The sequence below is a fragment of the Osmerus mordax genome, chromosome 10 (assembly GCF_038355195.1).
Source record: "Osmerus mordax isolate fOsmMor3 chromosome 10, fOsmMor3.pri, whole genome shotgun sequence".
NCBI classification, from domain to species: Eukaryota; Metazoa; Chordata; class Actinopteri; order Osmeriformes; family Osmeridae; genus Osmerus; species Osmerus mordax.
Genome location: NC_090059.1, coordinates 1,405,601 through 1,417,461, shown reverse-complemented (window position 1 = coordinate 1,417,461; position 11,861 = coordinate 1,405,601). Strand labels below are relative to the sequence as shown.

General features: G+C 44.3%; 1 protein-coding gene across 1 annotated transcript in view; it reads right to left on the bottom strand.

Annotated features, from left to right (window-relative positions):
- Positions 1 to 4,859: 4,859 nt before the first annotated feature.
- LOC136950824 (alpha-N-acetylgalactosaminide alpha-2,6-sialyltransferase 1-like) overlaps positions 4,860 to 11,861 on the bottom strand; it is a 28,252-nt gene continuing 21,250 nt past the window's right edge. Inside the window, exon 9 of the mRNA XM_067245300.1 lies at positions 4,860 to 5,074. Within this exon, the coding sequence (XP_067101401.1) occupies positions 4,862 to 5,074 (213 nt within the window). The 3' untranslated portion in view covers positions 4,860 to 4,861. The remainder of the gene's footprint in view (positions 5,075 to 11,861) is intronic.

The window sequence follows — 11,861 nt, the reverse complement described above, 5'->3', positions numbered from 1 at the left end:
TGACATTGACATTGATGCATGTGGGCAATTCAGGCTATGCTGTCTGGTCCAAACTGACAGAAGGTCTGTGGTCTACTAAGTCACAGAAAATGTTCATGATGGTTACGTGAGGAATGTGTCAACAGTTCATCACACCCTGTTGTGTATGGGGCTGTAGAGGCCTCCACCTCACAACTTCTACAACTTGAAGGTTCTGCTGATGATGTCGTGGTGCCAGATACCTCAGGACACCTTTAGGAGTGTTGCCTTGCATGTAGGTGCTGTTTTGGCTGCACACAGAAGACTAACAGCATATAGGCAGGTGGTCATAATGTTTTAGCTCATCGGTGAATAGTCCTACAAAGCTAGTATTACTTATTCAGTTGAACCAATTTAGTTTGGTAATTACAGTGCCACGAAAACAAATGTAAACAATCACAACAATATTTATAAAAGTTTAGTTTATTATATTTTATAGTCAAATATGTTTACTGGCTTTTTAAATGCCAAAACATACAAAACATACAATCGATGAGACCACATACGACATCCAAAAGTTACAGAGAAACACAGTGATACAAAAAGATGAAAAAATAAGTACAAATTATTACACAAATGGGATGTTGACTGGCTTGGGCTGGGAATCATCACGCTTCTCAACCAATGAGAGCATTCGGGGTGCTGCAGCCTGCACATAAATCAGAACAGGACTGGCCGTACAGAAAAATTGAGAAAGGTACCGAAGTCTTACATGGACATTTTTATTGTAAATAAAATAACGTGGGACCACACCGTTGATGCTAGCAAATCACCCCGTTGATGCTAGCAAATCACCCACCCCAAAAAATAGTGGAGGGAGGCTTCAGCAGACTACGTTGGATGCAATTCGTGGGAGAAGTATAGATAAACAAAAACAAGATAAGCTGACAAATGCCATAGCGAAGTGGATAGCTACAAAATGCAGGCCGACTAGTATTGTGGAAGATGTCGGTCTGAGGAAAGTTATTACTCAACCGTTGAGATTTACAATAAATATTTTAGACTGTGTAAAGGAAAGACGTACCTTATTTGTTTAAAATGTTTGCAAACCAAATGTTATTGCACTTTTGTTTCATATAGCAGTACTTTTAAAATAAAACTGCGCAATACACTACTTAATTAATTATTGAATTTTGCACATAACAATATGCGAGTTGACCAAAGATATGCTTGCTGGGCTCTGTTGTAAACTAACGTTAGTAAACAGCATAGTTTAGGGTATAGTAGCTCTCATCTGTATAGTTAATAGTGATTAGTCTACCTTATTTCATTCTCAAATCATTACATTTAACTTGTTACCGGTTCCTTTGTAAATGTAATTATTTAAGTAACTATTTTATTGATTTAATATTGTCAGATTTTCACATTTGTATTTGAATTTAAATGTGTACATTTTGTATAAGAAGGAAACTTCACAGAGGGAGGTGTTGTATCTAAGTTATTGGATTTGAACTGTAGTTAATTGTTGTTATGCACATTGGCACACAGAAAATAATTTACACCAAAACCAATTAAAGTGCCTAATTTGTTGTTCTGTGTTGTTCCATGTTATGTGTGTGAAACCTTGCGGGGTTTGAAGGGGTTAAAGGAGAGGTCTTGTGGAATTCGTTTTCAGTTCTCCCTGCAATTATTCTGGAGTCTTGTAGCATGTATTAGTTAGTGGCGTAGGCTGGGGCCAGAAAAACAGCCTAGTGAGTTATTATATTGGTGTTGTTTTTACGTTGTGTCCGACTCAACTTATTTTCCCAGCTCGAAAGAGCTAGAAAGAGGGAGCTGATCTGGGGCGCGGAAAAGAGCGGCGGTGCTGACAAGCAGCCTGAGGTGAGAGCAGTGGTGGCTGGAGGACCGGAAACGGAACATCGACGAGTTGAGTGGGTTGGTCAAGGCTGCTTCACTGGTCATCGAGAAGGGCTCCAGACAGCGTCGTAACACCAGCTCCACCCCCATGCTGGGGATGTGGCCAGCCTGGCCATATGCAGCGGGACTGAAAACACACAAGCCCCTTCACCCCAACTGACCAGGAGTGGGGGAGAGGAGGCCATCAATGCTGTCGAAGCTCTGTAGCTGAAAAACTGTCAGGGCCTAGACGAGATCCAACAGAGCCAGTTGAAACAGCTGCTACTAGAGTTTTAGCAATAGCTTTGCATGGGGGAAGGAGGAGGTGGGGCAGACACACTTGGTTCGGCACAAAATAGACATTGGGAATGCCCGACCGATTAAAATACGACCCCGTCGTATCCCGCTGGCCCTCAGGGAAGCAGCAGACAAAGCTATCGTTGACATGTTGCGGACCATCCGATAGCCCATGGCACCGGTTGTCATGGTGCCTAAGAAAGGGGGTAAACTTAGGTTCTGTGTCGACTACAGGGTGTTAAATGCTGTCACCATAAAAGACTCCTACCCCATACCAAGGGTAGACGAGACGCTGGACCATGTGAGGGGGTCATCGTGGTTCTCCTCCCTTGACCTGCGCAGTGGCTACTGGCAGGTGCCCCTCTCACCGTTGGCACGGGAGAAAACTGCCTTCTCCACAGACAGGGGCATTGGCAGTTTTAGGTGCTGTGCTTCGGCCTCTGCAACGCGCCTGCTACCTTTGAGAGTCTCATGGACAGTGTGCTAGCTGGGATTCCTATATGTGAGTGTGTCCCCGGGGGGAAAAAAGAGGTGAAAAGCTTCCTGGGGCTGGTGGGTTGCTAACGCAGGTTTGTGAAGGGGTTTGCGGGGATAACTACTCCGCTAAACCACCTTCTAAGAAAGGACACAGTCTTCCAGTGGGCCGAGGAGCACCAGCAGCCTTTTGAAGCACTCAAACGCGGCCTAGCGGAGGCCCCTGTCTTGGCCGCACCTAACCCGAATCATGGACACTGACACCAGCAATGAAGGGTTGGGGGCTGTGCTTGCCCAGCTTGGGCAAACGCTATTGTGTAACCAGGAGGGAACTATTGGCGGTGGTAGCAGCGGTACGCAACTTCAAGTACTACCTGGGGGGCCTGCCGTTTGTGGTCCGGACGGATCACTCTGCCCTGCAGTGGCTTCTCTCCTTCAAGGAGCCAGAGGGTCAAATGGCCTGCTGGCTAGAGGAGCTGCAGCACTACGACTTCCAGATAAAGCACAGAGCTTGCTGTCAACACAGTAATGCCGACGACTTGTCTTGTCGCCCGTGTGCCGAAGACGGCTGTGGGTACTGTGCTAAACGGTTCGAGCAGGAACGGGAGCTATGCACGGAGGAGGGAGTCACTGCCACGGTGAGCCAGCTGGTGGTGGCAGAGTGCCGAGGCCTTGAGACTGGGGACGTTGAATTGCGCCCCATTCTACAGTTGGTGGGATAAGGAACCCGACCACCGTGGGCGGAGGTGGCCCCTTTCTCACCAGTCACCAAAGGGTTGTGGGCAAAATTTACTAACCTCAGAGTAGCGGAAGGGGTCCTTCAGAGGGGGTGGAAAAAGCCAGCAACCGGGGAAAAGACGTGGCAAGTACTGGTGCCTAAAGGGCTGCAGGGGAAGGTGTTACAGCAGATACATGGGGGGGTAGGTGCCGGGCATTTTGGGTTCTCCAAGACTTTAAAGCGTGTTCGGCAAGGCTTCTATTGGGCCAGGCACAGGAGAAATGTGGAGGACTCTTGTAGGAGGTGTAATGAGTGTGCTGCTAAAAAAGGACCCCCAGGCCGGTCACACGCTCTCTTACAACAGTTCCCAGTAGGGGAGCCCATGGAGAGACTGGGGGTGGATATAGTGGGGCCATCCCCTACCACAGACAAGGGGAACAGGTTCATTCTGACCGCTATGGACTACTTTACAAAGTGGCCAGAGGCCTATGCTATACCAGATCAGGAAGCAGAGACTGTAGTGGAGGCTTGGGTATTTGATTTATAGCAAGTGTGTGAACGATAAAGCATTGACAATAGACAATAGTATTTGCAACCCCGAGGTAGTGTGGGGGGTTCTAAATCTAATACTGCTTGGGCCCCTAAAGGCTTCCACCGGCCTTGGCTGCATCAATGAGTGAGGTTGAAAAAAGTACATTTGGGAGAGAGGGCATGGCCTGTCTCCCAAACTAGACCCAATTATGAGTTTTTGAATGTTTTTAACCTCTTTTTTTCCCCTAAATTGGTCGGTATTGTTCTACTATGTTATTTGTTTTTTAAAGGTCCCATGGCATGCTGTTTTTGTATGCTTTTATACAGGCCTTAGTGGTCCCCTAATACTGTCTCAGCCTTGGTGAAGAATTATAGCCACTACGAGCAGTCCCACAATGAGCTTTCCTTAGGACGTGCCATTTCTGTGTCTGTAGCTTAAATGCTATGAGGAGGAGAGAAGCGGGGCTAACTGCCATGCTTCCGTCATTTGCCATGTGTCAAAAACCAATGTCACGGTCGTAGATCATTTTCTCATTGGTGGGCCAAATTTTCTGTGCGGGCAAAGCAGAGAAAGGGGAGGTAACCTTTCCCCTTACGACGAAATAAGGGGAAGATTTTCAGATCAGAGCATTTGAGCTTTCATTTTTTCCAAGGCAGAGAAGAATTCCCAGGGATTGGTTTACACCTATCAACATTTCTAGCCACTGGGGGACCAAAGGCAGGCTAGAGGAACTCTTATTAATGTCAAATAAATCCTCATAGAGTGACATTTTCATGCCATGGGACCTTTAAGGTTGTATGCCGATGTGACTTAGACTAGTTTCCCACCGGGGATCAATTAATTTAGATAAATCTCTGTATACTATATTTGATTAAACATTGAACATTTAAATTTGTTAAGTTAAGTCTGAGTCAGACCATTAAGGTAATCCCTTTACCCGATAAGCAAGGAGATTTGCATTTCAATATTTCCTCAATAGCTCCAACTCATAGTATAGGTGCATCAGAAGTGCCTCTTCCAGATTCCTCTCTCCTTTGGTAAAGTATGATTATTTTGGCGTCATGGAGTCTTTTCCAGGTTTTCATCTCCAGGTTGTAGTCATGATTCACGAAGAAAATAATGCTGGTTTTCTTATGTCTCTCAAAATAGTAGTTTGAGTATTTACTGTGGTCTTCAGTAATAAATCCATACGCATCCACCTAAGAGAGCAGACAGATTTCATACATTTACTTGATTTGCATAAATAAAACTAGTTGAAACTAAGTGTTTTAGATAATGCACTGCCTATGAATTACTTAGAGGGAGACAGTATGCCACAGTTTGGTACTTGTTACTATTATCCTGACTGATTTCAATGAAACATGTTCAAAGCATGAGATACTTAACAATGTTCATGACAAAGGGCTGACTTGAAGACAAGAGCACGGTTTGGCCTAGCTAGCCTACCGTATTTTTCGGAAAATAAGCCACATTTTCTATAAGCCGCACCCCACCAGAATGGGAGCTTTGTGTTTGTAAATCGGAGTACAGATCGCACCGGAATGTAGGCCGCACTTTAAACGGGGACAACGATTCCGTAGCGCCGACTAGCATTGAGCAAAACAATGCTCACAACTGTTGGTTTGCTCAAAAAAACTTTTACATTGGACAGCTTGGATAGTCATCTAACTAGACAACATTCCCAATCAGGGTGAACACTCAAATTATCTAAACTACAAACCATAGCATTACACATATCAAAACAAAACGAACACAACAATAGAACTCCAAACTGGGGCCCGTTCTCCGTACATCGCTTATTACATCCGAGATCAAATGACACATCCAAGACGACTTCATCTTTCTAATCATGACCTCGCTAATTCGGTTCTTCGAACACCCATGTTGTTTATAATTAGTATAGCTGGATTGAGTTACGCGTTGGTCTAAAAGGGGGTATGTATCGATAGTAGAAACCTTTATCAGCAACGCTGCTATTGGCTGCTCACATAAGTCTATGGCTGCTCACCGTGGCCAAAATGAGCGCCCTGTTTTTTCCGCAACAGAGCCAACAGAGCAACAGCTTGCTCGAAGGCTACTCCGAATTTGAAGATTTTATCAGAACGCCAGGGAACACCTCAAAGTCTGCAAAATCCAAGAAAGAGGGCTGGCAAAAAGTAGCAGACGCGTTTTATCACTTATTACAGTAAGCTAGGCCTATGTTTTTTTTTATTTTCATATTTTCATTTATCATCTTTAATGTAATATGTGGTTTCAACAAATGTATTATGTAAATGACACCCTCACAAAAGAACGATAGGCTATCAAAAAGTATAGGCTAGCATTTGGCGCTGTGCTTAAGGAGCCTATCTATCACGCAATGAGCAATTAATTCGGTTTCATGTTAAATTCTGCTAATTATTCTTGCACCTCCTGCAACAGGTTCCTGTAGTAAAAACGGACAAGGCATGTCTGTGACAGACTTCCTGTATCACCTCTGCTTGTAAAGCCTCAATCTGTGTTTACATAAAATAAACCTGCTCCCGAGCAGGTTTAAGCTTACGGACCTGTTGCTATGACAGCAAGTCCAGGATGAGCTTCGAAGAACCGAACAATCCAAGATAATGACAAATCGTCAACAATCAAATCCAGCTAACTGAGTTAGCGACGTACGGAGAACGGGCCCCTGCTTATCTAACTAAGCTAATGCCTTTAACTTCGTAACTTTTCAACTTGCCACGGGGCATTGTGGGTACCAAGAGCATTGTACCTACAATACCAAGCAGTGGACGAGTATAGGCGATCTTACAGCATTGTGTATAGGGTTGCCACCTTCAATACAGAAAAATAAAGGATGCCTGCCGCAGCGTGAGACTGCGGGGCCACGATGACCACAGGCCCGATGACGTGCCAGTGGTGGTAAATCACAACTTAAAACACGTTTTCATAAAAATATTAAGATTGATACATGGACATTATAAAAATAGATCTGCTATGGAAATCAGTGTGAACAGATGCACTCAGTCTATCTCTATATCACAACTCAAGTGGTCATATCGTCATGGCTGAACACAGCTATGACGATCATAAACATAGTCCAACAAAGTTTGACAGTGAGACCACAAAAAATAGGCTTTTGGAGGAACTTGTGAGATGTGAACCATATTTTTTATTAACTTATTAAATTAACAGATCTATAACTTATTAACTGTAAATTAAACAAATGCTTTGATACTCAAAAAGGTATATTGTAAAAAATATATATAGTGCAGGAGACTTGCAAAGGATCTTCCATGAACATCATGAACATGATAACATCAGTGGACCAGAAGTAGTAGTGTGCAGTATTGGAGCATGTCAAGCCTACTTACTTTTATAAGTGTACTTCTTATTACGCGGGGGGGTATCTGGAGCATTCTTTCAAATCGACTCTCCACCAAGAGACCCGCCCTCCTCTGACTCTGATTGGCTGTGAACCTTAAACAAACCGATCAAACCAACGATGGCAGCGAGTATTACCCAATCAGGGGTAGAATAGGACGAGTCTTCACAGAATGCGGGTGGGATGATTTGCATGGGATGCTGCGTTGAAGATAACTCTGAAAATTGATTCAAAACGGGACGCGCTATTTTATTCTCAAATACGGGACGAATACGTATTTTAAGGGACGGGTGGCAACCACTTCGGTTGTGGATAGTATGTCCAGAAATAAAGCCAAGTCACTCATTTAGTGGCAAAATCCATTGTTATGTCTACAAAATTATTTTAGATATAGTATAAGGAGTCAGGTGGCTGAGCGGTGAGGGAATCGGGCTAGTAATACGAAGGTTGCCAGTTCGATTCCCGGTCATGCCAACTGACGTTGTGTCCTTGGGCAAGACACTTCACCCTACTTGCCTCAGGGGGTATGTCCCTGTACTTACTGTAAGTCGCTCTGGATAAGAGCGTCTGCTAAATGACTAAATGTAAAATGACTAAATGTATAAGTTTAGTTAGCTTGCAAGAGGCGGTTAGAACCGAAACTGTACTGACTGTAGCGAGTGGTACGTGCCAGTGGAGCAAGTGGTACAAGACAGTGCCTCTAATGTAAAGTCTGCTTTACATTACAGTCACACCATTACACTATATTCAACATAATGTATAAATTATGTTGAATATAGTGTAATGGTGACTACTTTGTACGCGACAGTAAACAAAAGCTGCAAGACACCCAATGCAACTGCCACGAGACACTTGCTACCACTATCAACAGAACAGTAACTGTCATGTGCCAGTAGAGGCGCTGTCACGTACCACTAACTACTGTCACGTACCAGTGGAGGCACTGGCACGTACCACTAGCCACTGTCACGTGCCAGTGGAGGCACTGGCATGTACCACTAGCTACTGTCACGTACCACTCACTAGTGATGGGAAGTTCGGATCATTTTACTGATTCGGTTCTTTGAATCTCGTTCAGTAATATGAACGATCGTTCGTTTCTTCTAGCTACCACCACAGAGCCTATGAAGGTCACGTGAAAAATGATCCAAAGACTCGTAGAAAGACCGAGTCGGGAAATGAACGAATCGTTCGTTTCCTCTAGCTACCACTACAGAGCCTATGCAGGTCACGTGAAAAATGATCCAAAGACTCGTAGAAAGACCGAGTCGGGAAATTAACGAATCGTTCCCTCTAGCGTTTCCTCTAGCTACCACTACAAAGCCTATGCAGGTCACGTGAAAAATGATCCAAATACTCGTACCCGAAGACCGAGTTGGGAAATGAATGAATCATTTCTGTTTACTTGGACGAGCCTATGCAACAGTCCCGATGCGTGGCCACGAGAAAATGAACGAATCACTCTTTGAGAGGACTCGTTACTCCCGAGTCCTTGTAAGGATTCGTTCAATTGAACGAATCGTTCACAAACGACACATCACTACCACTCGCTCCACTGGCACGTACCACTCGCTACAGTACAATACAGTTTCGGTTCTTACCGCTACTGCTACTGTAGAAGACCTTTCTATGTTCAATGGACAAGGGTGTTTTGTCCCTCGGGAGTTTCCGTAGGCATGATGATGACGTAAGCATTACGTGAAGTCAGTGAGGGCTGTTCGAATGGCGATGTCAAGAAGAGCAGTGGGAAAATAAAAGTTGTGAAAAAAGACTGCGTCTGTGTCTTATTGTCCACACGACCATATAAAATTATATCTAAACCTAACTCCAATTACCAACCTACAAAGAGCTTGGTTACTCTACCGAAGTAGAGTACCGATGTCATTAGCGATGCTAGCGTTAGTTTGCTAGCTGTATATAATATTTCACTAGGTCTTGCAGCTGCAGCTACATTACATTTACATTTAGACATTTAGCAGACGCTCTTATCCAGAGCGACTTACAGTAAGTACAGGGACCTTCTCCCCGAGGCAAGTAGGGTGAAGTGCCTTGCCCAAGGACACAACGTCAGTTGGCATGACCGGGTATCGAACTGGCAACCTTCGGATTACTAGCCCGATTCCCTCACCGCTCAGCCACCTGACTCCCAGTCAGCATTGCTACAGACGTCTGGCGCAAATTCGGTGCAGATCTGCATAGTGAGTGTGACTGCTGCACGAATCTGCTGATTCGAAAACGGATCTGGCACAGATGTAAATGCTGTCTGGGCAGTGCTCTCCGGCAAATCGAAAGGCGGTGGTACTTGTTTTTACATTAACAGTGGCTGGTGTGAATATGGGACAGTGATTCTGCAGCACTGGGGCCCGTTCTCCGTACGTCGCTAACTCAGTTAGCTGGATTTGATTGTTGACGATTTGTCATGATATTGGATTGTTCGTTCTTCGAAGCTCATCCTGGACTTGCTGTCATAGCAACAGGTCCGTAAGCTTAAACCTGCTCTGGAGCAGGCTTATTTTATGTAAACAAGATTTGATTGCGGCTTTACAAGCAGAGGTTTTTACGACAACAACCTTTCTCAGAAGGTGCAAAAATAATTGGCAGAATTTAATATTGTAATGCTGGGGGGTAGAACCTTGGGGGGTGGGACTGAGGAATAGACTGGGGGGGGGGGTTGGTTTACACAAGTTTGAGTGTTATTGGTTAATTGGGGGAGATGTCTAGCCTGGTTTGGGTATTGGTGGAAAGGTTGAAAGGTATGAGGGGCCGTGAGGGACATTATTCAGAATACCCTCTCACACACACAACTGAAATGCTTTCACAGACACTACTGAAAAGCTCTCACACACACTACTGAAAAGCTCTCACACACAACTGAAATGCTCTCACACACACTACTGAAAATCTCACACATACTAGTGAAATTTGCTCATATACACAACTGAAATGCTCTTGCATAATATTGTGGAATATAACAGTTCAGTGGTGAATACGAGCATTACAATTAAAAAGGAAAGCCTTCCTTTCAACTGAAGGAAACAGGTAGTCCACACCTGGAAGTGCATGTGCTTTTACTGGATTTGAAGTAGTACTTCAACCACAATGCATGTTCACCTGATCCTCTTTGTTTTTCACGTCCAAACTTTATTTTTTGAGGTGAGAGGCAATGAAGAGGATATTGTACGTTTTTTTACTAGTGCTCTGCAATGTATTGAGTCATTGCAAAGTGAGGAGTCGAACAATTTCGGTCAGGAGAGGCTTTATAGAGAGCTTGGTGATCATACACAAACTCTATCTGCATTTCTTGCTGTGTCCAGATATGATCATGACGATAGTGATGTGAGTAATCTACTAGGATCATTGTATAGATGCTTTCGCAACTTGCTTTATGAACATGCGGGCAGACAGGGATCCAGTGATGTGAGTAATCTACTAGGATCATTGTATAGATGCTTTCGCAACTTGCTTTATGAACATGAGGCCAGACAGGGATCCAGTGATGTGACCAATTTGATACCCCCAACAATCTTGACTGGCCATCCAGGTCGGCCCCCATACAGCATAGCCGCCATACATTAATTGTAGACTAAGGTGAACATTTGTAGACTTTATACAACAAAGTTGTAGACTTTATATATATTTTTTATATTACTTTGGAGGCCTACGTACCCTAGGTACTTTACCAATATTCACCCTATATTAAATAGGGTGACCAGATTTGATTTTGCGAAAAAGAGGACACTTCGTTTTGTCGGATACACTTTCCAAAACTTGTAAGGGCCTAATAGTTTGTGAAAGACCCAGAGAAACACAAATATCCGACAAGGCAAAATCCCGGACAATTTTGGAATCCCTGCCGGACGCATTTTTTAGGTCTCAAAAAGAGGACATGTCCGGGTAAAAGAGGACGTCTGGTCACCCTATATTAAACCTAACTACACAATGTTGGTAACGAACGGCCTTTACATGTGGTTATCGTGATGAAAACGAATGAAAATAAATGGATTGATCTGTTGAGCTGGCATGCACGTAGTTGTTTTGTTTGTTTGAGAGAAACGAGTTGTCACGCGTTGCACACAACACACACGCGCGTTCAGACACAGCCTAACAAGAGAGAACCCCCAAGTCGATTTCTAAAATCAGCGAAAAGTTCAAGGAGATGGACGACATCAAATTATTACGAAGTTGAAAAGCACAGGGAGTTGTATGACCCCCAGCAACAATTTTACAAGAATAACGTAGGCTAGATAAGGATCAATGCTGGGATATAGCCAATGCCATGTTTATGTACCATGTCAGCGTAAAGGAAAGCTCAGAGTACATTTAGTCATTTAGCAGACGCCCTTATCCAGAGCAACTTACAGTAAGTACAGGGACATTCCCCCCGAGGCAAGCAGGGTAAAGTGCCTTGCCCAAGGACACAACGTAATTTTTCACAGCCGGGAATCGAACCGGTAACCTTCAGATTACTAGCCCGACTCCCTAACCGCTCAGCCACCTGATTCCCTAGAGTAGCTGAAAAGCTTGGTGACCGGCACGGAGAAATGCGCTGGTGTGAACAGCTTTTGCTCAGTCGTAGCCAATCGTGGCGCTGCGCGGCGCTTCCAGGCGCTTCGCAGCCAGTGTGT